The sequence below is a fragment of the Pongo abelii genome, chromosome 18, assembly GCF_028885655.2.
Source record: "Pongo abelii isolate AG06213 chromosome 18, NHGRI_mPonAbe1-v2.0_pri, whole genome shotgun sequence".
In the NCBI taxonomy this organism is placed as follows: Eukaryota; Metazoa; Chordata; class Mammalia; order Primates; family Hominidae; genus Pongo; species Pongo abelii.
Window position 1 is genome coordinate 55,913,221 of NC_072003.2, and position 23,525 is coordinate 55,936,745.

Consider the following 23,525-nt stretch of genomic DNA (forward strand, 5'->3'; position numbering starts at 1 on the left):
GAATTTGTTCTTCTTTCTAAATTCCAGCCTTTCTCTACTTCAAAACAACAAAGCAACTGGAGATGTGGAAGGAAATGCCCAGCATGTTCCCAGCAAGGTGCAGTGTGTGTGATCGTGGGTTGCAGAAGAAGTTCTTCGTGTCTGCCCATGCAGGGGTGATGGAGGACTCTGCGGTTTGGAGGGTGTGGTGGTGCTCATTAAGGAGTGAGGCCCTGGCTGATTTATAACAAAAGCCAACCATTAGTTCCCCTGGCTCTGTGGAGAGAATGCTATTTGATGTTCAATCAAAGAGGAAAATGAATTTCCTGGCCCAGAAATCAGGACCACGCTTACCCACTGCTTCCCTGTGAAGAGATTTCAGAGGGCAGCCTGAGCCTAGGACATGGATTTTCGTGTCAGGCAGTCCTGGTTCATAGCCTGCTTCACCACCAAAAAAAAGTAAGATTCTCATCTCTGAAAGAAAAAAGAAAAAAAATGAAAAAATTAAAAATAAATAAATAATGAGGCTTATGATTATTCTCTCTACACTTTCTTTTTATTTATTTTTTAATTAATTAATTAAGTTTTTTGAGATGGAGTCTCCCTCTGTTGCCCAGGCTGGAGTGCAGTGGTGGGATCTCGGCTCTCTACAACCTCCGCCTCCTGGGTTCAAGCAATTCTCCCGCCTCAGTCTCCTGAGTAGCTGGGATTAGAGATGCACACAACCATGCCCAGTTAAGCTTTGTATTTTTGTAGAGACAGTGTTTCATCCTGTTGGCCAGGCTGGTCTCGATCTCCTGATCTCAAGTGATGCACCAACCTTGGCCTCTCAAATGCTGGGATTACAGGTGTGACCCACTGCACATAGCCTACACTACTTTCTTAGACAAATTCCGTTAAATCCCAACAACCTCCTGGAGAAAGGCTCATAGGTTTGGAAGCATTACTCTGGATTAGATGCTGGGAATGAGATTGCAGCCTGGTGATCCTGCCAGGAGGAATGTGGTATTGGATAAGATGATACTGCTTGGCATTTGTACAGACACAAAAGCCTTTCTCACCCTTCATATCACTGGATCTTCACAGAACCTTGGGAATGAGAGCCACAGGCCTCAGAACCAGGACAGCAAATATGCAGGGCCTGGAGTGCCTGTGCTGTCTTCCAGAGTAGTTAATCAACCTGCCTAAGACCACGTAGCTCAGAAGTGAAGGGATGCATGAACCTATGTTACCCCTGGCCTGTTGTCCTGGTCACAGCTGGCAGGGCATGATCTGCTAATCACTGGATGCTAAACTCTGTCTACCCTGGTTCAAATCTATAAAGATGCTTTGGGATAGACTGATTTTGCACTTGGCTTGAGAGATGAGCATTGAAGCCCAGAGAGGTCACAGTGCTGTGCAGGGGGAAAGTGACTGCCAACTGAATGTGCTTCCCACTGCTGCCTCTCGGCCAGATTTTCAGAGTCCTCATCTTTCTTGCGACTTGGTAGCATAGAGTGGTGGGTGAGGGCATGATGCTGCCATTAGCATGCATGAGTGCAAATCCCGCCTCTGTCACTTTAGCTGTGCCTCGCAACCTCTCTGTGTCTCAGCCTCCTCCCCTGTAAATGTGCATAATAATGGCATCTGGCATGTAGGATTAAATAATTTAATACATGTAAGAAACTTGGAATGATGCCTGGCAAGTGGTGAGTAGTCTATAATATTAGCTACTGCTTCTTTAAAACAATCATTACACATAGCATAGAGGATATTTGTTCATTCACAGACAAAGCAGCCAGGCCTGGAGTGCCTAGCTGTGTATGCTGTCATTGTCATCTACCACTCAAACACGGGTCCTGTGGACCAGAGAGTCATTCACTGTTCCCACAAAAATTTCATCAACACAGGATTATAAAGCTATGAGCAAGATGCTGTGCCTCATGTCACAAATAGAATGACTGCCATTTCTGCTGCCATGTGCACATTTTATCATTTCACATTGAAATGATTAATACTTTCTTAAATATATTTTTATGAAAAGCAAACTCTCTTCCACCACCGAAAATGAAAATCAGTCTTATCCATATGTAGAAGATAGCCAGAAAACTATATATGTGCGCACGTGTATGTGTGTGTGTGTGTGTGTGTGTGTGTGTATGCTTATTACACTTACAGATTGCTTTTGTCATTGCCCATGGTTGCGCTGGCGACTTGTCATTATTATTATTATTATTATTATTATTATTATTATTATTTTGAGACAGAGTCTCTCTCTGTCACCCAGGCTCGAGTGCAGTGGTGAAATTTTGGCTCACTGCAACCTCAGCCTACCAAGTAGCTGGGATTACAGGCTTGTGCCACCACACCTGGCTAATTTTTGTATTTTTAGCAGAGATGGGGTTTTGCCATGTTGGCCAAGTTGGTCTTGAACTTCTGGCCTGCAGTGATCTGCTCACCTTGGCCTCCCAAAGTGCTGGGATTATAGGCATGAGCCACAGTGCTCAGCCTGAATTGTTATTATTTAAAAGATTTCAAGCCATAGGGAAGTCCAGCAATAGAGAAGACATAGCTGGGCCAAAGGAAGGCTTTATTTCAGAGAATTTCTCCTGAGAGGCTGGTTGGATTCAAAACAGTGCACAGCTTTTTAGCTCTGTGACGATGAGCACGTTCCTTGAACTTTCTTTGTTGTAGATGCCCATTTATTAATACGGGTTCATGCGTAGTATTTCCCTTTACAATTGTTGTAAAGGTTCAAACAATGAAAATGATTAAAAGGAGACTGGCACAGACTCAACCTTAAGCAATAGCTAGTAATATTGAAGGGAATTAACCACTTGTCTCACTTCTTATTTTAAGTTTTTTTTTTTTTTTTTGAGAGGGAGTTTCACTCTTGTTGCCCAGGGTGGAGTGCAAAAATGATGCGATCTCGGCTCACCGCAATCTCCGCCTTCAGTGATCCCGCTTCTGGGGACATCCCACATTTTCCAAACTGCCATCCTATAGTGGGGTGCCCGGCGAGGCTGTGGGGAGACCCTGGAGAGATTTATGCAAAGGAGGACCCAGACAAATGTGCCCATTCAGCCTCTCAAGAGTGAAGAATGGAAGCGAGGGGGCAGAGCCCTGTGTCTTCCGTGTTGCTGTGCACAGGAGAAACATGGCCAAAGGACTGAGGTAGGGGGACAGGGACAGGCAATGCTAGAGATCCGAAGGTCACATCCTCGGCCTGTCCTTTGCACACTACTCCCTTGCTAGGTTCCCTGCTCCCGCCAATCTAGACAGTGGAGCAAGAGACTGGGGTTGCACTGGGACTCCAGGAAAGGCTTAGCTGTTGACGAAGGACCGGGGCGGGGCCGGGGGGCGGGGCGAAGGCCGGGATCTCCAGGTACCCGGAACCCCAAGGGGCGGGTGTAGCAGGCAATCTTGGCGAAACTGGGAAGGGCGGGCAGGAGGGCAGAGAAGCCACTCACCCAGGCACAAAGCGCCTCCCACTTGAGCGGACTCCAAAGGGACGGTCCGCGGTGCGCGGCGAGCTGCGCTCAGGGAACCTTACGCCCGGCCCTTCTGCTGCACACAGCCCACCCAGGACCTCCCGCAGCGCTGACTAGCGGGGCGGGTGCAAGGACAGGGCGGGGTCTCTGCGCCCGGCCCCCTCCCTTGACTATCAAAGCAGCGGCAGGCTGTTGGGGTCCACCACGCCTTCCACCTGCCCCACTGCTTCTTCGCTTCTCTCTTGGAAAGTCCAGTCTCTCCTCGGCTTGCAATGGACCCCAACTGCTCCTGCGCCGCTGGTAAGGAACGCCGGGTTCCGTGCCTGGGGATGCTCGATTCCCAGACACCATAGAGAGTGTTCCTGGGTTTGAGAAGGTCGTATTTTGAGATCTCATCTGTAGGGGACTCCTTGACCTAGTCCAGTGCTTTCCTCTTGGCCAAGCTCCTGAGAGCATTTCCTTCCTCTCTGTGCCTCTGTGTCAGAGTTGAGGGTACTGAGGCTCAAGGCTGTCCTGCTCCACGTCACGCGGTTGGTCCCAGGGCTGTTGGCTGAGCCCCAGTGTTCTGACCAGGCTTTGAGCAGCAGGATTAGATAGGAGGCAGGGAACATTGCCTCTTCGGGGTTCAGGACAGAAAGTCGAAGAGCCTGGAACTTTCCTTTGGAGTGCAAACAGGAAGCTGCTTGGCCTTCCCAGCATGAAGGGAGAGGACATGGGGCTTCTCTTCCTCTGCTCTGAGTGGGAAAGGAGCTCTGAGGGCTGGCCTCGCACAGAGAAGGGGGCAATGGAGACTCATTAACTCACTGCTGTACCTCCTGCAGGTCACTCACCGCTCACTGGTTTTTTCTCTTTCTCGCAGGTGGCTCCTGCACCTGCGCCGGCTCCTGCAAGTGCAAAGAGTGCAAATGCACCTCCTGCAAGAAGAGTGAGTGTGAGGCCATCTCCATGGTCTGGGGCTGTGGCTAAGGTTGGGATGGAACCCAAGGCTGGCCCTGAGTGCATGCTTCTGGGGAACTGGCCTTCCTTTGTCCCCGTAGGTTGTCACTGCCTTTCTAGTCTTCTGCCCTGTGCAGGGCGCCTGGGCAGCTTTCTCATAGGAAGACCCACCCCAGATATTTCCCAGTTGTCTCCTGACAAAGCCATACCATCCTGAACTGAGGGTCCTTTGGGGCTGGAGGCTCTGTTGGGGGCCTCTGTTGGGGAGGGAGGTCCCTGGGCAACTTGGCTGTGACCTCTCATGCTCCTCTTCTTCCCCAGGCTGCTGCTCCTGCTGCCCCGTGGGCTGTAGCAAGTGTGCCCAGGGCTGTGTTTGCAAAGGGGCATCAGAGAAGTGCAGCTGCTGCGACTGATGCCAGGACAGCCTTTCTCCCAGATGTAAACAGAGAGACATGTACAAACCTGGATTTTTTTTTTTTATACCACCTTGACCCATTTGCTACATTCCTTTTCCTGTGAAATATGTGAGTGATAATTAAACACTTTAGACCTGATTCTGACTTCAGTTTCCCTTATGTGCTTCGGAAATCAGAGACTGGGATGGGGAATCGAACTAGGGTTGCAGACTCCTGGGCTCTAGATGGAAATGTGAGCCCCTAACAATCGGAGTGCCTTAAGGCAAGCCAGGCTGCCTCACTGTGCTTCCTCTTCTGTAGAATGGAATAGCACTTTGTCAGGTCATTGGTGGGGATCCAGAATACAGGATCACCTTCATTCTCAAATGTGGCACAGAAACTTCTCAATGCCTCCTGTTCCTTCTCTGATTTCTCTGCCCAACTTCAATTCCTCTTTGGATTTCAGGTTAGAAAGTGACTACACGGAACGGAATCAAACCCCTTGGTTATTTGAATTCTACACGGGGCTTCTTGAACTCCAGGGTGAAGGAGGGGTTTTTAATTCCTATCCATTCCACACCTAAACCTTGGTAAATGAAATAATACTAATGATGGAGGTCATGAAATTAAATTCAATATACAAAATCCGGCCAAGCAGGATGACTCATAACTATAATCCCCGTACTTTGAGAGGCTCAAAAGGGAGGATCACTTGACACCAGGAGTTTGAGACCAGCCTTGGCAACATAGGGAAACCCTTGTCTGTAAATAAATAAATAAACACTTAACAAGGTGTGGTGGAGCAAGTCTGTAATCGTAGCTACTTGGAGGCTGAGGCAGGAGAATCCATCTAGCTCAGGAATTGAAGGCTGCAGTGAGCCATGTTTGCACCATTGCATCCCAGTCTGGGTGAAAGAAGGAGACCTCATAAAAAAATTACAAAATCCATTTTTAGACTCAACAGGAAAAAGTTCAATAAATATAAAAAGAAATACCAGGAAAATTACAACTTTGTAAATTATGTATATGTTGATGGATGCCATGCACTGCAGACTGTAAACAGCAGACAGGCCCTAGTGTGTAGATTACACACTTTGAGCAGCAGTGCTCATGACATCCTGACAAGGAACCATCAGTCCTGGCCGGCCCACTGTCACCAACAGGACACTCTCCGACCCCTGAGTGCTCCCTGTAGTGACTTGTGTCTGGATCTGTGGCAGTTTCTCCCAAGATTCAGCTATTTTTCTTCTTTAAATTCCAACCTTGATTAATTCAGGGCAGCAAAGTGACTGGAGACGTGGAGGAAAGCATCATCTCAGCAATGCAGAGTCATGAGAAGGACTGGGTCCAGATGAAGGATGTTGAGTGTGCTGATGCAGTGGTGATGGCATATTCTGCAGTTGGAAGGTGTATTGCTGTTCATTAAGGAGAGAGGAGTCACCCTGGTGACTGGTAGTTAGGCCAACAGTAGGTTCCACTGGCTACTGGTTCGAGAATTGCTATTTGATGTTCAATCACAGAGGAGGAGGAGTCAAGTGGCCCAGAAGTCAGGACCATGCTTGCCCGCAGCTGCTCTTTGTGAAGAGGGCATTTCAGAAGGCAGCCCGGGTCATGTGCAAGTCTGGGTGTCACATAACCAGATTCACAGCCCACTTCACACCTTCCTGGCTGTGTAGCCGGCACAAGTCACTTAACCTCTCTGTGCCTCCGTTTCCTCACTTGTAGAAAGCAGATTATAAATATATGTAGGGATTAAATGTGACAGTGCCCTGGCACCTGGCTCAGGCTTAATAAACAGTGCTGTTATAATCATTTGTCCACTTGCACTTCCTGGAGATAGAATCCTGTTACATCCCATCAAGCTCCTTGGGTAACACTAATCTGCCTGGAGGTGTTATGTGGACTGGAAGTTGAGGATGGGTCTCTTGTTGATCTGGTCTCAAGGGCACGTGGATGACCTTCTGCGCAAAATTCTCCAGGATGAGACACTGCTGCAGCATTTGGACAGAGAACAATCCTTTCCCACCCTGTTGAGTATAAAAAGTAGATTTTGTTTTTATATTTCATACTAATTCATTATAGTTTATTTTGCCAAAGCTTAGGTCTGTTACAGATGCCCATACCATTATATCTCTTACATGCTATCCCCAACCCCTCCCTTCCTCCCTCTGTGCACTGTCGCCATCAGCTTCGCCTCTCCCAGGTCCGTGTGCAGCTCCATCCTCGTGCTCACCTTTTATACTGGCGGTAGCAGGGAGCAGAGCTAGTGAGCTGTGTGCAGATGAGCCGTGGTGGAGGTGACTTTTGCTCCTCCCCTTCTCCCTTGCCCTCCTCTCTCATTGTCTGTCCTTCTTCCCACCTAGGACCCTCAAACTCGTCTCCCCTGTAGACAGAACGTGGTGACCATGGGTCGGCCTCTCTCTGTGTTCCTTCGATCCTCCTCCTCTGAGGTGATGGCAGGCACATTTATCCTTGTCCTCCTTTTCATATAGTTCTCTGGGACTACCCCAGGCCTGCCGGCCACCCCACTGCAGGATGGCAGTTTTGAAAATGAGGGATGCCCTCCAAAGAGGATGACTTTAGGTGACTTGCAGACCCTGTGGTCAATCAAGGAGAGTAGTGGGTATTTCTCTTCAATGTTCTTATCATGTAACATTTAGAATGTGCCAGGACTCTTTAAATCATTCATTCCTTGAACACTCCCAACAATCCTAAAGGGAAATACTATTTATGAACCCGTTTTACTAATTTGACATCTATAACAAGAAGTTTAAATAACTTGCTCAACATCACAGAGCTGAAAACTCTTCACTGATTTGAATCTAGCCAGCCTCTCAAGAGAAGCTGTCCGTGATCAAGCCTTCCTTGGCCCAGGTATGTCATCAACATCATCAACACTTTTCTACTGCTGGAAATCTTTTTTTTTTTTTTTTTTTTTTTTTTTTTTTTTTTTTTTTTTGAGATGGAGTCTCTCTCTGTCGGCCAGGCTGGAGTGCAGTGGCTTGATCTCGGCTCACTGCAACCTCAATCTCGGCTCACTGCAACCTCCATCTCCCGGGCTCAAGCAATTCTCCTGCCTAAGCCTCCAGAGTAGCTGGGACTACAGGCGTGTGTCAAGATGATGCTTGCCTCTGAGGTGGCGCAGGTGCAGGACCCACCTGCAGGGAAGAGAAAAAGGCAGTGAGCAGTGAATGTGGTGCAGGGTTAGGAGCAGACCCTCAGCATCCTGCTCAGTGCACCGGAAACCTGGTACCTTGTTCTGCTCAGGCACACGGAAGCCCAGCCCCAACTTTTCTCCACGCAGGCTCGGATGGGCAGGCGCCCTCCTCATTTTACTCCACAAGGCCTTATGTCAGGAATCCCTAAGAGGCAATGCTCCCCGCCTCCCATCCACTTCAGGCAGCTCTAATGCTGGACAGAGCACTGGGTCCCGTCCCAGGACCCTACTGGCTATCTGGGTGACCCGGAGCAGGGCAGTTTTGAGCCTCAGTCCTCTAGCCTCAGAAATCGAAGGCACTGGGAAGATGACAACATTCTAAGTGGTGATGAAGGCGCTTGGCAGGAAGAAAGCACGAGAAGCGCAAAGTAAAGGAGGCCACTTTAGGGAGAGCTAACATGCACCTCCCTCCTGCCCCGGGGACATTCCATCCTCTGGAATGAAAATGGAGATCCTAAGGCCCCGAAACCCGGTATCTCTTACTAGTGGAGCAGGAGCACTTGGGGTACTTTTCGAGCCAAGGTGCGGCTGGAGTTTCTAAGAGAGGGGCGCAGAAGCACTGAGGCGGGTGGGAGGCATGGTGGATTCTATGAACCGGGCGATCAATTTATAGTTAGAGGAGGGGGCCGGGTGCAGAGCACCCCCTCCCCCACCCCCACGCGGAATCCGCGGCGCCTGCGGTCCTGGGTTGGGATGTGCGCAGCAGGCGAGTCGGGCGCACCATCCCCTGAGTGCAGCCTGGTGGGTCCCCGGGGGCCGCCCCTTTGGCGCCCGCTAGTGCGGGAGGGGCTATGCTCCCGGAGGCACGTGGCGCCCCTGCCACCCTGAGGGCTATTTTCTATTCCCAAGTGATCGCGTTATCCCCATCCCCCGCCCTGCACCTTCGTCATCAGCTTTGCCTCTCCCGTGTCCGTGTGTAGCTCCATCCTCGTGCTCACCTTCTTCATTGGCGGGAGCTGGGAGCCGAGAGAGTGAGCCGTGTGCAGATGTGCGGCGGTGGAGGTGACTTTTGTTTCTCCTCCGCGTCCCGCCCCCGCCCCCCGCACATTGCCTGTCGCTCTTCCCACCTAGGACCCTGAAACTGGTTCCCCCTGTACACAGAACCTGGCGACCCCGGATCAGCCTCTCTCTCTTCCTTCGATGCGATCATATAACATTTAGATTTTGCCAGGCCCCTTTAAATCATTGCTTCTTGGAACCCTCGCAACAATCCTAAAGGGAAATACTATTTATGAACCCGTTTTACTAATCTGACAATGATAGCATAAAGTTTAAGTAACTTGCTCAACATCACAGAGTGGAAAAGCTGTCACTGATTTGAATCTAGCCAGCCTCTCCAGAGAAAGTGTCCATGATCAAGCCTTCCTTTGGCCCAGGTATGTCATCAGCATTTCCCTATTGCTGGAAATCTCTTAAACAATGTCAAGCCACAAGCTGAACCATAAGCTGTGACAAAAGCAATCTATAACTGTAATATATATACACACACATACAACACACATTTATACTACTTCTGACTATCTTCTATGTGTGGAATAAGACTGATTTTCATTTTTCGCTGCTGGAAAGGAGTTTGCTTTAAATGAAAATATATTTAAGAAAATATGAATAACTTCAATATTGTATGTTAAGTAAAGTACAGTGACTGGGAGGGCAGAAATGATATTCTTTTTGATCTGACATGAGGCATGGAATCTTGCTTATAGGTTTACATCCCTAGTGTTAGCGAATGTCCCTTTGACCACAGGACACATGTTCATGTAGTAGATGAGAATAACAAGATACACAAGTGAGAACATCTGGCCTGGCTGCTTTGTCTGTGAGTAAATAAATATCCCTCATGCTATGTATAATGAGAAAAAAAAAGCAACAGTTATTGTTATAGATGACTTACCCCTTGCCAGGCACAATTCTAAGTTCCTTACATGAATTAAATCATTTAATTTTACAAGCCAGATATTATTATACTCCAGTTGATAAGACTGAGAGGTTGTGTCACACACAAAATGACAGAGATGCAATTTGCACGCATGCAGGCTGACTGCAGCATCGTGTCCTTACCCCATGCTCTATGCCACCAAGTCAACACAAAGATGAGGACTCTGAATGTCTGGCCGGGAGGCAGCTTTGGAAACACATTGAGTTGGCAGTCAGATCGCTGTGCATAGCCATGACCTCTCTGGGCTTCAGTTCCTATCTCTCAAGCCAAGAGCAAAATTTGTTCATCCCCAAGGTCCTTTATAGCTTTGAACAGAGATTGGCAGGGTTTGGCATCTAGGGATGCCATTATCTGCCAGCTGTGGGCAGGGCCAGAGGCCAGCTGTACCGTAGGTTCATCCATCCCTTTCCTTCTCAGCTGTGTGGCATTGGGCAGGTTGCTTAATTCCTCTGAAAGATGACTCAAGCACACCAGCCACTGAATATTTTCTGTCCCTGTCCTGAAGCTTGTGACCTTCATTCAACAGGTTGCACGAAGGTCAAATGACATGAAGAACGGGAAAGGATTTTATGTGTGTTCAAATGTTGGGGCAGCGTCTTATCACAGAGGACTTTCTGCAGGAGGACATCCACACTCCTCCTGGCACTGGATCAGCCAGGTATGCAACCCCTTCATAGCATCCCATCCAGAGCAATGCTTCCAAACCAATGAGCCTTTCTCCAGGAGTGAGTTAGGATTTAATGGTATCTTTTTCCAAGAAAGTCAGTGCAGAGAGAATCATCATAATCTCCATTGTTTATTAAAACCTAGGCAGGAGCCAGGCCACTCTCTTATTTTCTTTTTTCTTTTCCTTTTTTTTTGTTTTTTGCTTTTTGTTTTTTGAGACAGAGTCTCATTCTGTTGCGTAGCCTGGAGGGCAGTGGCACAATCTTGGCTGACTGCAGCCTCTATATCCTGAACTTAAGCAACCTTCCCATCTCAGCCTCCAGAGTAGCTCGGACAGGCACAGGACACCAGAGCCATATAATTTTTGTATTTTTTGTAGAGACGGGGTTTCTCCATGTTGCCCAGGCTGGTCTCAAACTCCCGGGTTCAAACAGTCTCCCTACTTCTGCCTCCCAAAGTGCTGGTATTACGGGCATGAGCCACTGTGCCCAGCCCACTCTCTCATTTAATCCCTGCATTGAGATATAATCTCCTTTCTACAAATGAGGCACTAGATGCTCAGAGAGTTTGGGTGACTTGCCCAAACCACACAGCCAGTAAGTGGTGGAGTGGGCTGTGAACTAGGACTGCCTGACAACTAAAACTATGCCCCGGGCGCAGGCTGCCTTCTGAAATCGCTTAACATGGAAGCAGCAGGTAAGCGTGGTTCTGACTTCTACACAAGGAGACTCATCTTCCTCTTTGACTGAACATCAAATAGCATTCCCTCCAGAAATGGAGGGACTAACTTGTCATTAACAAGACATCCAGGGACTCTTTCCTTCCTAAGGAACATCACCACACTCAGCAAGCTGCACAATCTGCCATAGCTGTGTTCTGAGAACTTGTGTAAATAATATTAATTATGGAGATGATGAAATCACAAGCAAAATTCCAAAATAACTTCATCTGCAACCCACGATCACACTACATCTTGCCGGGAATATGCTGGTTTGAAGTAGTCAAGGGCTGGAGCTTGAAAGAGGAACAAATGAAGCCTGACCTTGGGAGGAACTTCCAAAGATTCAGAGCCAGCTCCCAACATGGAGCTCTCAGGGTTCAGCGAGTGTCCTGAGTGTGCTGTCTGTCTGTGACGCTGGCTAGGCCAAGCCTGATGGTTCCTCATGAGAATGTCCTGGCCTGTGCTGCTGAAAGTGTGTGGTCCACAGTGGGGCCAGTCTGCTGTTACCAGTCTCCAATGCAACTCATCCATGAACCTATGTGCAGAGTTTGTAAATCTTCCATTTTTCTGTTATTTCTGTATGTATTTATTGATTTTTTTGTGTAAAATGTAAAACATGGGTTCTATATTTAGTTTCATTATCTTCATAATTAATATTACTTTATTTACAAAGGTTTAGGTCTGGGATGGATAGAAAATGAAAACTGTCCCTTCACTGTGGAGTTTGAGGAGCCCTGTGGAGGATTCAAGAAACTTAGGCATTGGAATCCACCTCCTGTGGTCACTTTCAAGCCTGAAATCCACTGAGGATCTGAACTTCGGCAGGGAAAACTGAGAATAAACATGAGGAATGGAGAAGTCTCTGTACCACGTTTAATATGAGTGGAGCTGATAGCATATGTTCCCATCCCCATATGATCCAGCACAGTGCAGGTGCATTCTACAGAAGATGGAGGTCAGTGATGTAATGGGGCTCGCCTGAAGGCACTCAGACTGTTCGGCACTCACATTTCCATCCAGAGCCCAGTCTCCAAACTCCCAGTTCAATCTCCCACCCCAGTCCCTTATTCCAAAAAACACAACAGGAATCAGAACCAGAATCAAGTCTAAGTGTTTAATTATTATTCACATATTTCACAGAAAAAAAGGAATGTGGCAAATGGGTCAAGATTGTATCAAAAAACAAAAAATCCCGGATTTTACGGGTCACTCTATTTGTACTTGGGAGCAGGTTTGTCCCAACATCAGGCACAGCAGCTGCACTTTTCTGATGCCCCTTTGCAGATGCAGCCCTTGGCACACTTGGCACAGCCCACAGGGCAGCAGGAGCAGCAGCCTGGGGAGGAAAGGAGAGTGAGAGGTCAGACCAGACTTGACCAGAGAACTCCCTGCCCCACCAGAGGCCTGTCTCAATCCCTGCCTCCAGCCCCAAAGGACCCTTAGTTCATGATGGCATGGTTTTTGTCAGGAGACAATTGGTGGACATTGGAGTGGGTCTTCCTTTGAGAAAGCTGCCCCACCTCACATAAGCCCTGGAAAGTGCAGAAGACTAGATGGGCAGTGACAGCCTACAGGGACAAAGGAAGGCCGGTTCCCCAGAAGCACACACTCAGGGCCAGCTTTGGGTTCCCTCCCAACCTTAGCCACAGTCCCAGATTCCTGGAGATGGCCCCGCACTCACTCTTCTTGCAGGAGGTGCATTTGCACTCTTTGCACTTGCAGGAGCTGGCGCAGGCACAGGAGACACCTGCAAGAAGACAGAAAGCCAGTGAATGGTGAGTGAGATGCAGAAAGTACAGCAGTGGGTCAATGAGTGTCCAGTTCCCCCTTCTCTGTGCAGAGCCAGCCCTCAGAGCTCCTTTCCCACTCAGAGCAGAGGAAGAGAAGCCCCATGTCCTCTCCCTTCATGCTGGGAAAACCAAGCACCCTCCTATTTGTACTCCAAAGGAAAGTCCCAGGCTACAGACACGGCTCAGGAAGACGGCGACTTCGACTTTCTATCCTGAACCTGGAAGAGGCAATGTCCCCTCCTATCCAGTGTCTCCTATCCAATCAGGTTGCTCAGAGTCAGGTTAGAGAACTGGGGCTCAGCCAGCAGCCCTGTGACCAACCAGGTGACGTGGAGCAGGACAGCCTTGAGCCTCAGGACCCTCAACTCTGACAAAGAGGCACAGGGACGAGGAAAATGCTCTCAGGAGCCTGGCCAAGAGAAAAGCACTGGACGAATAAAGGAGTCCCCTTTACCTCAGATCGCAAAATACGACCTCCTCAAACCCAGGGACACTCTCCATGGTGTCTGGGAATTTGGCATCCCAAGGCACAGAACCCGGGCGTCCCTTACCAGCGGCGCAGGAGCAGTTGGGGTCCATTGCAACCCGAGGCGAGACTAGAGTTCCCAAGCGAGAAGGGAAGAGGCAGTGGTGCACGTGGAAGGCGTAGTGGAGCCCAATAGCCAGCGGCTGCTTTTATAGTCAGGAGACGGGGCCGGGCGCAGACGCCCCGCCCCGTCCTTGCACCCGCCCCGCTGAGTCCGCACCGCCCGCAGTCCTGGCCTGGGCTGTGCGCAGGAGATGGGCCAAGTGCAAGGTCCCTTGAGCGCAACTGGGTGCACACCGCGGGACCGCCCCTTTCGCACCGGATCGCGAGGGAGGCTCTGTGCTCCCCGTGTGCGGCTTCTCTCACCCTGCCAGGCCTTCCCAGCTTCCCTGAGGTTGCCTGCTACACCCTCCCCTTGGCGTTCCGCCTACCCCAGTATTCTGGCTTTCCACTCACCTTCACCAAGGCCCAGGTCTCTAGTTAATAGCTAAGCCTTTCCTGGAGTCGAGGGCAACCCCAGTCTTGTGCTCCACTTTCTGGATCTGCCAAAGCAGGGAGCATAGCAAGGGAGTAGTGTGCAAAGGGCAGGCCAAGGGTGCGAACTTCGCATCTCTGGCATTATCTGCCCTGTCCCCGTTCCCACCTCAGTCCTTTGTCCACGTTTCTCCTGTGCACAGCAACACGGAAGACACAGGGCTCTGCTTCTCTCTCTTCCATTCTCCACTCTTGAGAAGCTGAAAGGGCCACCACATTTGTCCAGGTCCTCCTTTGTGTAAATCTCTCCAGGGACTCCCCACAGCCTAGCCGGGTACCCCACTACAGGATGGCAGTTTGGAAAGTGTGGCATGTCCCTAGAAGAGGAATCATTGAAGGTGATACGAAGATCCTGCATTAAATTAGAAAGCAAGAGCGCTCGTTATTTTTCCTTCCATATTCCTATTACTCTACGTTACACGGGTCTGTGTTTGGCCCTGTTTAGTCACTTTCTATCTTTGAACTGTCACAGCAACCCTAAAGGGGCGTGAGTTCTATTCACAAACCCGTATTCCTAATCTGGACAATGACAAGGAGTTCAAGCCACTAGCCCAGGGTCAGGGGGCTGGGAAGTGGCACTACTTGGTGTGAATCCTGTCAGCTTCTCAAGGTAGAGAGGTCAGTGATGAAGCTTCCCTATGGCCTAGGTATGTTTATCTCTTCACTGTTTGAAATCTTTAAACAAAACCAAGCATTAAGGTCAGTCCTGGAAGCAAAACAGAGACATAGAGGGATATAAATAAGTATACTTTGATGGGAGGAAGGCAGGGTCCTGTGTCTTCCGTGTTGCTGTGCACAGGAGAAACGTTGCCGAAGAACTGAGGTGGGGACGGGGACAGGGACAGGCAATGCCAGAGATCCAAAGGTCGCATCCTCCGCATGTCCCTTGCACACTTCTCCCTCGCTGTGTTCCCTGCTCCCACCAATCCAGACAATTGAACATGAGACCGGGGTTGCACTGGGACTCCAGGAAAGCCTTAGCTGTTGACAGGGCGCAGGTCAGGATCTCAGGGCACGCGAAACACCAAGGGGCGGGAGAAGCAGGTAATCTCAAGGAACTGGGCAGGCCCCGCAGGGTGAAAGAAGCAGCTCACCCGGGTGCACAGCGCCTCCCGCGGGAGCCGCTGCGAAAGGGGCGTCCTCGCGGTGTGCACCGACCTGCGCTCAGGGTACTTTGCGCCCGACCCGTCTGCTGCGCACAGCCCAGCCCAGGACCACGGGTGGCTCGGACTCAGTGGGTCGGGTGCAAGGGCGGGGCAGGGTCTCTGCGCCCGGCTCCCTCCCCTGACTAGAAAAGGAGCTGCCAACTGTTGCGCTCCATCACGCCCTCCACGTGTTCCACTGCCTCTTCTCTTCTCGCTTGGGAACTCCAGTCTCACCTCGGCTTGCAATGGACCCCAACTGCTCCTGTGCCGCTGGTAAGGAACGCCCGGGTTCTGTGCCTTGGGATGCCAAATTCCCAGACACGATAGAGAGTGTCCCTGGGTTTAAGGAGGTCATATTTTGCGATCTGAGCTGAAGAGGACTTCTTTACTTCTCCAGTGCTTTCCTCTTGGCCAAGCTCCTGAGAGCATGTCCCTCCTTCCTGTGCCTCTATGACAGAATCGAGGGTCCTGAGGCTCAAGGCTGTCCTACTCCACATCACCCCGTTGGTCACGAGGCTGCTGGCTGAGCCCCAATGCTCTAACCAGGCTCTGACCGCAGCCGGTTTGGATGGGAGGCATTGGATAGGTGGGGACATGGCCTCTTCGGGGTTCAGGACAGAATGTCCAAGTGGCAGTCTTACCGGGCTGTGCCTGGAGCCTGGGAGTTACCTTTGGAATACAAGCGAAGGGTGCTTGGTTTTCCCAGCATGAATGGAGAAGAGATGGGTCTTCTCTTCCTCTGCTGAGTGGGAAAGGAGCTCTGAGGGCTGGTCCTGAACAGAGAAGGGGGAACTGGACACTCATTGACCCACTGCTGTACCTTCTGCATCTCACTCACAACACACTGGCTTTTTCTATTCCTTGCAGGTGGCTCCTGCGCCTGCGCCGGCTCCTGCAAGTGCAAAAAGTGCAAATGCACCTCCTGCAAGAAGAGTGAGTGCCGGGCCATCCCCAGGAATCTGGGGCTGTGGCTAAGGTTGGGAGGGAACCCAAGGCTGGCCCTGAGTGCCTGCTTCCTTTGTCCCCCTAGGCCGTCACTGCCTTTCCAGTCTTCTGCCCTGTCCAGGGCTCCCGTGGGGCTGGGCAGTCTCTCTTAGGAAGACTCACCCCAACATCCACCCAGTTGTCTCCTGACAAAGCCATGCCATCCTGAACTAAGGATCCTCTGGGGCTGGAGTCTGAGATCCAGCCAGGCCGGCTGTTGGGAGAGGGAGCTCCCTGGTCAAATCTGCTGTGACTTCTCTCTCCCTTTTTCCCCAGGCTGCTGCTCCTGTTGCCCCCTGGGCTGTACCAAGTGTGCCCAGGGCTGCATCTGCAAAGGGGCATCAGAGAAGTGCAGCTGCTGTGCCTGATGTCGGGACAGCCCCGCTGTCAGATGAAAACAGAATGACACGTAAAATCCAGGATTTTTTTTTCTACAACCCTGACCCATTTGCTACATTCCTTTTTTTCTGTGAAATATGTGAATAATAATTAAACACTTAGACTTGATTCTGGTTCTGGTTCCTGTTGTGTTTTTTGGAATAAGGGACTGGGGTGGGAGATTGAACTGGGAGTTTGGAGACTGGGCTCTGGATGGAAATGTGAGTGCCGAACAGTCTGAGTGCCTTCAGGCGAGCCCCATTACATCACTGACCTCCATCTTCTGTAAAATGCACCTGCACTGTGCTGGATCATATGGGGATGGGAACATATGCTATCAGCTCCACTCATATTAAACGTGGTACAGAGACTTCTCCATTCCTCATGTTTATTCTCAGTTTTCCCTGCCCAGGTTCAGTTCCTCAGCAGATTTTAGGCTTGAAAGTGACCACAGGAGGTGGATTCCAACGCCTAAGTTACTTGAATCCTCCACGGGGCTTCTCGAACTCCACAGTGAAGGGACAGTTTTCATTTTATATCCATCCCAGACCTAAATGTCTGTAAATAAAGTAATATTAATTATGAAGATAATGAAACACAAAATATAGAACCCATGTTTTACATTTTACACAAAAAAATCAATAAATACATACAGAAATAACAGAAAAATGGAAGATTTACAAACTCTGCACTTACGTTCATGGGTGATTTGCATTGTAGACTGGAAACAGCAGACTGGCCCCACTGTGGACCACACACCTTCAGCAGCACAGGCCAGGACATTCTCATGAGGAACCATCAGGCTTGGCCTAGCCAGCGTCACAGACAGACAGCACATTCAGGACACTCACTGAACCCTGAGAGCTCCGTGTTGGGAGCTGGCTCTGAATCTTTGGAAGTTCCTCCCAAGGTCGGGCTTCATTTGTTCCTCTTTCAAGCTCCAGCCCTTGACTACTTCAAACCAGCATGCTCCTGGCAAGAGCAATGTGATCGTGGGTTGCAGATGAAGTTATTTTGGAATTTTGCTTGTGATTTCATCATCTCCATAATTACTAATACTTTATTTACACAAGTTCTCAGAACACAGCTATGGCAGATTGTGCAGCTGGCTGAGCATGGTGATGTTCCTTAGGAGGGAAAGAGTCCTGGATGTCTTATTAATGACAAGTTAGTCCCTCCATTTCTGGAGGGAATGCTATTCGATGTTCAGTCAAAGAGGAAGATGAGTCTCCTTGTGTAGAAGTCAAAACCACGCTTACCTGCTGCTTCCATGTTAAGCGATTTCAGAAGGCAGCCTGCGCCCAGGGCATAGTTTTAGTTGTCAGGCAGTCCTAGTTCACAGCCCACTCCACCACTTACTGGCTGTGTGGTTTGGGCAAGTCACCCAAACTCTCTGAGCATCTAGTGCCTCATTTGTAGAAAGAAGATTATATCTCAATGCAGGGATTAAATGAGAGAGTGGGCTGGGCACAGTGGCTCATGCCTGTAACACCTGCACTTTGGGTGGCAGAGGTGGGAAGGTTGTTTGAGCGTAGGAGTTTGAGACCGGCCTGGGCAACTTGGAGAAATCCCATCTCTACAAAAATTACTAAAATTAGACGATGTGATGCCATGCACCTGTGGTCCTAGCTGCTCTGGAGGCTGAGAAGGGAGGATTACTTGAGCTCAGGAGGTAGAAGTTGCAGTGAGCAAGATCGTGCCACTGTACTCCAGGTTGGGCAACAGAGCAAGACTCTACCTCAAAAAAAAAAAAAAAAAAAAAAAAAAAGAGAGATAGAGAGAATGAGGAATGATGCCTGGCAAGTGGTGAGTAGTCTATAATATTGGCTATTGCTTCTTTCAAACAATCATTACACATAGCTCAGGGCATATTTGTTTATTCACAGACAAAGCAGCCAGGCCTGGAGTGCCTAGCTGTGTATACTGTCTCTGTCATCTGCCACTCAAACGCGGGTCCTGTAAACCAGAGAGTCATTCACTGTAACCACAAAAATGTCATCAACACAGGGGTATAAAGCTATGAGCAAGATGCTGTGCCTCGTGTCACATATAGAATGACTGCCATTTCTGCTGCCATGTGCACATTTTATGTATCATTTCACATTGAAATGATTAATACTTTCTGAGATGAACAAATTTTGCTCTTGGCTTGAGAGATAGGAATTGAAGCCCAGGGAGGTCACGGCTATGCACAGGGGTCTCACTGCCAACTCAACGTGCTTCCACCGCTGCCTCCCAGCGGTGGAATATGAGGACATTCAGCGTCCTCATATTTGTGTTGACTTGGTGGCATAGAGCATGGGGTAAGGACATGATGCTGCAGTCAGCCTGCATGAGTGCAAATCCCAACTCTGCCACTACGTGTGTGACGCAACCTCTCTGTGTCTCAGTCTCATCAACTGGAGTATAATAATAGCTGCTTGTAAAATTAAACGATTTAATTCGTGTAAGGAACTTAGAATGGTGCCTGGCAAGCGGCGAGTCATCTATAACATTAACTGTTGCTTTTTTTTTTTCTCATTACATATAGCATGGGGGATATTTATTTAGTCACAGACAAAACAGCTAGGCCAGATACGCTCACTTGTGTATCCTGATATTCTCATCTACTACATGAACATGTGTCCTGTGGTCAAAAGGGACATTTGCTCCTCCCATATAATAGTCATCGACACTAGGGATATTAAGCTAGAAGCAAGATTCCATGCTTCATGTCAGATGAAAAAGAATGTCATTTCTGCACTCACAGTCACTGTATTTTACTTAACATATAACATTGAAGTGATTGATATTTTCTTAAATATATTTTTTTTATTTAAAGCAAACTCTTTTCCACCAGTGAAAATGAAAATCAGTCTTATTCCACACATAGAAGATAGTCAGAAAAGGCTGGGCACGGTGGCTTATGCCTGTATTCCCAGCACTTTGGGAGGCTGAGGCGGCCGGATTACCTGAGGTCAGGAGTTGGAGACCAGCCTGGCCAACTTGGTGAAACCCGGTCTCTACTAAAAATACAAAAATTACTTGGCATGGTGGCACACACCTGTAGTCCCAGCTACTCTGGAGCATTATGCAGGAGAATTACTTGAGCCCAGGAGACAGAGATTGCAGCCAGCCAAGATCGTGCCACTGCGCTCCAGCCTGGCCGACAGAGGGAGACGCCGTCTCAAAAAAAAAAAAAAAAAAAAAAAAGATTTCCAGCAATAGAGAAGTGCTGACAAACCTGGGCCAAAGGAAGGCTTGATCTTGGACACTTTCTCTTGAAACGCTGGCTAGATTCAAATCAGTGTAAACTTTTTAGCTCTGTCACGTTGAGCAAGTTACTTAAACTTCTTGTTATAGTTGTCAGGTTAGTAAAACGGGTCATAAATAGTATTTATGTCAGGCCTCTGAGCCCAAGCCAAGCCCTCACATCCCCTGTGACTTGCACATATACGCCCAGATGGCCTGAAGTAACTGAAGAATCACAAAAGAAGTGAAAATGCCCTGCCTTGCCTTACCTGATGACATTCCACCACAAAAGAAATGAAAATGGCTGGTCCCTGCCTTAACTGATGACATTATCTTCTGAAATTCCTTCTCCTGGCTCATCCTGGCTCAAAAGCTCCCGTACTAAGCACCTTGTGACCCCTACTCCTGCCGGCCAGAGAACAACTCCCCTTTGTAATTTTCCTTTACCTACCCAAATCTTATAAAACGGCCCCACCCATATCTCCCTTCGCTGACACTCTTTTCGGACTCAGTCCGCCTGCACCCAGGTGAAATAAACAGCCTTGTTGCTCACACAAAGCCTGTTTGGTGGTCTTTTCACACGGACGCGAGTGAAAATTTCCCTTTAGGATTGTTGGGAGTGTTCAAGGAATGAATGATTTAAAGAGGCCTGGCACATTCTAAATGTTACATGATAAGAACATTGAAGAGAAATACGCACTTCTCTCCTTGATTGACCGCAGGGTCTGCATGTCACCTAAAGTCATCCTCTTTGGAGGGCATCCCTCATTTTCAAAACTGCCATCCTGCAGTGGGGTGGCCGGCAGGCCTGGAAAGTCCCGGAGAACTATATGAAAAGGAGGAAACTGACAAATGTGCCTGCCATCACCTCAGAGGAGGAGCATGGAGGGAAGAGAGAGAGGCCGACCGGTGGTCGCCACGATCTGTCTACAGGGGAAACGAGTTTGAGGGTCTTAGGTGGGAAGAGGTACAGGTAATGTGGGGGGAGGGCGAGGCAGAAGCAAAAGTCACCTCCACCGTGGTTCATCTGCACACGGCTCACTCGCTCTGCTCCCCGCTCCAGCCGATGAAGAAGGTGAGCACGAGGATGGACCCGGATGCACCACGGACCCGGGAGAGGCTAAGCTGAGGGCGACGGTGCGGGGCGGGGGGAACGGAGGGGGTGGCGACAGCGCGACCACCTGGGAATGGGAAATGGCCCTCAGGGTGGCAGGGGCGGCGCGTACCTCTGGCAGCACAGCCCCTCCCGCACGAGCGGGCCCCAGAGGGGCGGCCCTCGGGAGCCCACCAGGCTGCACTCAGGGGATAGTGCGCCTGACCTGCCTGCTGCGCACAGCTCAACCCAAGACTGCAGGCGCCGGGGATTCCGCGTGGCGCGTGGCGGTGGGGAAGAGGGGTGCTCTGCACCCGGCCCCCTCTTCTAACTATAAATTGAGCTTCCGGTTCCTAGAATCCACCACGCCTCCCACCTGCCCCACTGCTTCTTCTCCTCTCCCTTAGGAACTCTAGCTTCACCTCGTTTCGTAATGGACCCCAACTACTCCTGCTCCACTAGTAAGGGATACCGGATTTCGGGGCCTCAGAATATCCATTTCCATTCCAGAGGATAGAATGTACCCGGGGCAGGAGGGAGGCGCATGTTAGCTCTTCCTAAAGTGGCCTCCCTTACTTTACACTTCTCGTGTTTTTCCCTGTCAAGCGCCTTCATTACCACTTGGAATGTTGTCATCTTCCCAGCGCCTCCCTTTTTTTTTGTTTTTTGTTTGTTTGTTTGTTTTTGTGTTTTGTTTTGTTTTGTTTTGAGACTGAGTCTTGCTCTGTCGCCCAGGCTGGAGGGCAGTGGCCCGATCTTGGCTCACTGCAAGCTCCGCCTCCCGGGTTCACGCCATTCTCCTGTCTTAGCCTCCCGAGTAGCTGGGACTACAGGCGCCCGCCACCACGTCCGGCTAATTTTTTGTATTTTTAGTAGAGACGGGGTTTCACCGTGTTAGCCAGGATGGTCTCCATCTCCTGACCTCGTGATCCGCCCGCCTCGGCCTCCCAAAGTGGCCCTCCCATTTTTGAAGCGAGAAGACTGAGGCTCAAAACTGCCAGGTCACCCAGATAGCCAGTGGGTTCCCGAGCTGGGACCCAGTGCTCTGTCCAGCATTAGAGCTGCCTGAGGTGGATGGGAGGCAGGCAGCATTGCCTCTTAGGGATTCCTGATATAAGCCCTTGGGGAGTAAAATTAGGAGGGCGCCTGCCCATCCGAGCCTGTGGGGAAAAAAGTGGGGCTGGGCTTCCGTGTGCCTGAGTGGAACAAGGTACCAGGTTTCCCATGCACTGAGCAGGAGGATGCTGAGAGCCTGCTCCTAACCCTGCACCACACTCACCGCTCACTGCCTTTTTCTCTTCCCTGCAGGTGGCTCCTGCACCTGCACCAGCTCCTGCAAATGCAAAGAGTGCAAATGCACCTCCTGCAAGACGAGTGAGTGCGGGGCCTTCCCTGGGAATCGCAGGGAGGGGGGAGGTGCTGGGCTGAGTCAGAGGAGGGATCTCAGATTCTGCAGGCAGGAGCAGGCTCATCACCAGCTTCCCACATCCCCTGAAACGGATTCAGGATCAGAGCTGGAAGAACATTAGGGATGGTTGATTCCTACCCAACCTTCATTCTTAACAATGGGGAAACTGAGGTCACAAGAATGTACCAGCTGGCCAACCACAGACCTGATTCTTGAGGGCTTTCCTCACTGAAGTGTATGGTCCTGGGGAATTGCGCTTCCTTTGTCCCCACAGTCCCAGTCACTGCCTGTCCAGTCTTCTGCCCTGTCCTGCCTGGCTCAGGTGGGGCTGAGCGAGTTTTTCATAGGAAGGCTCTCACTCCAAAGATCCACCATTGTCTCACAGAGCACACTATCCGGAACTAAGGCTCCTCTGGGTCTGGGTGCGAGCTTGAGCCAGGCCCACTGTTGGGGCGGAGAGGTGCCTGTTCAAGTCTTCTGTGACCTGTCACTCTCCCTTTCTTCCCCAGGCTGCTGCTCCTGCTGCCCCATGGACTGTGCCAAGTGTGCCCAGGGATGTGTCTGCAAAGGGACATTGACAAGTGCAGCTGCTGCTCCTGATGTAGGGAAAGCTCTGTTCCCAGAAGTAGAAAGTGTACAAACCCGGAATTGTTTTCCATACAACCCTGACCCATTAGTACATTTGGTTTTTTAAAAATAAAGTATGCTAATGATAATAAAAGTTGACTTTATTCTGGCTCAGTTTTATTTTGTGTGCCTTGGAAAAAAGTGACTTGATACCCAACAGAGCTGGGATAAGTGATTGCATTGAGAGTCCAGACACATGGGTGCTGGTACCATGTCCTATCACCTTACACACTGAGTGCCTTAAGGCAAATCACATTACCTGTCTTTGCTAAAAAATGTAAAAGCATTATACATGTAGGCCGGGCATGGTGGCTCACACCTGTAATCGCAGTAACTTGGGAGGCTGAGGTGGGCGATCACAAAAGGTCAGAAGTTCAAGACCAGCCTGGCCAACATGATGAAACCCCCATCTCTACTAAAAATACAAAAATTAGCCATGAGTGGTGTCGGGTGCCTGTAATCCCAGCTATTTGGGAGGCTGAAGCA

At 49.8% G+C, this 23,525-nt stretch overlaps 3 protein-coding genes and 1 pseudogene across 3 annotated transcripts; 3 read left to right on the plus strand and 1 right to left on the minus strand.

The window, feature by feature from the left end:
* Positions 1-3,609: 3,609 nt before the first annotated feature.
* LOC100435295 (metallothionein-1F) lies at positions 3,610-4,939 on the plus strand. The gene is made up of 3 exons (XM_002834070.4): positions 3,610-3,749; positions 4,309-4,374; positions 4,707-4,939. Exons 1-3 carry the CDS (start codon positions 3,722-3,724, stop codon positions 4,796-4,798), a joined length of 186 nt encoding a protein of 61 aa, XP_002834116.2. The 5' UTR covers positions 3,610-3,721; the 3' UTR covers positions 4,799-4,939.
* Positions 4,940-12,423: 7,484 nt separating this feature from the next.
* On the minus strand, positions 12,424-13,763 carry LOC100435668 (metallothionein-1F). The gene is made up of 3 exons (XM_009236446.2): positions 13,665-13,763; positions 13,005-13,070; positions 12,424-12,659 (listed from the first exon to the last, which is right to left on the minus strand). The coding sequence occupies exons 1-3, from the start codon at positions 13,690-13,692 to the stop codon at positions 12,568-12,570; spliced, it is 186 nt and encodes a 61-aa protein (XP_009234721.1). The 5' UTR covers positions 13,693-13,763; the 3' UTR covers positions 12,424-12,567.
* A 1,727-nt stretch (positions 13,764-15,490) lies between these two features.
* On the plus strand, positions 15,491-16,809 carry LOC112129345 (metallothionein-1H). Its single transcript, XM_024233151.3, has 3 exons — positions 15,491-15,591; positions 16,186-16,251; positions 16,579-16,809. Exons 1-3 carry the CDS (start codon positions 15,564-15,566, stop codon positions 16,668-16,670), a joined length of 186 nt encoding a protein of 61 aa, XP_024088919.1. The 5' UTR covers positions 15,491-15,563; the 3' UTR covers positions 16,671-16,809.
* Positions 16,810-21,437: 4,628 nt separating this feature from the next.
* On the plus strand, positions 21,438-23,012 carry LOC100460461 (metallothionein-1A-like; annotated as a pseudogene).
* The last annotated feature ends 513 nt before the right edge of the window (positions 23,013-23,525 follow it).

Bases quoted from the DNA above. Each gene is read 5' to 3' on its own strand.
- LOC112129345 (XM_024233151.3), top strand. From the start codon at position 15,564: ATGGACCCCAACTGCTCCTGTGCCGCTG. The intron at 15,592-16,185 runs GTAAGGAACGCC...TATTCCTTGCAG, and splicing joins CAACTGCTCCTGTGCCGCTG to GTGGCTCCTGCGCCTGCGCC. The intron at 16,252-16,578 runs GTGAGTGCCGGG...CTTTTTCCCCAG, and splicing joins ATGCACCTCCTGCAAGAAGA to GCTGCTGCTCCTGTTGCCCC.
- LOC100435295 (XM_002834070.4), top strand. From the start codon at position 3,722: ATGGACCCCAACTGCTCCTGCGCCGCTG. The intron at 3,750-4,308 runs GTAAGGAACGCC...TCTTTCTCGCAG, and splicing joins CAACTGCTCCTGCGCCGCTG to GTGGCTCCTGCACCTGCGCC. The intron at 4,375-4,706 runs GTGAGTGTGAGG...CTTCTTCCCCAG, and splicing joins ATGCACCTCCTGCAAGAAGA to GCTGCTGCTCCTGCTGCCCC.
- LOC100435668 (XM_009236446.2), bottom strand. From the start codon at position 13,692: ATGGACCCCAACTGCTCCTGCGCCGCTG. The intron at 13,071-13,664 runs GTAAGGGACGCC...GTCTTCTTGCAG, and splicing joins CAACTGCTCCTGCGCCGCTG to GTGTCTCCTGTGCCTGCGCC. The intron at 12,660-13,004 runs GTGAGTGCGGGG...TTTCCTCCCCAG, and splicing joins ATGCACCTCCTGCAAGAAGA to GCTGCTGCTCCTGCTGCCCT.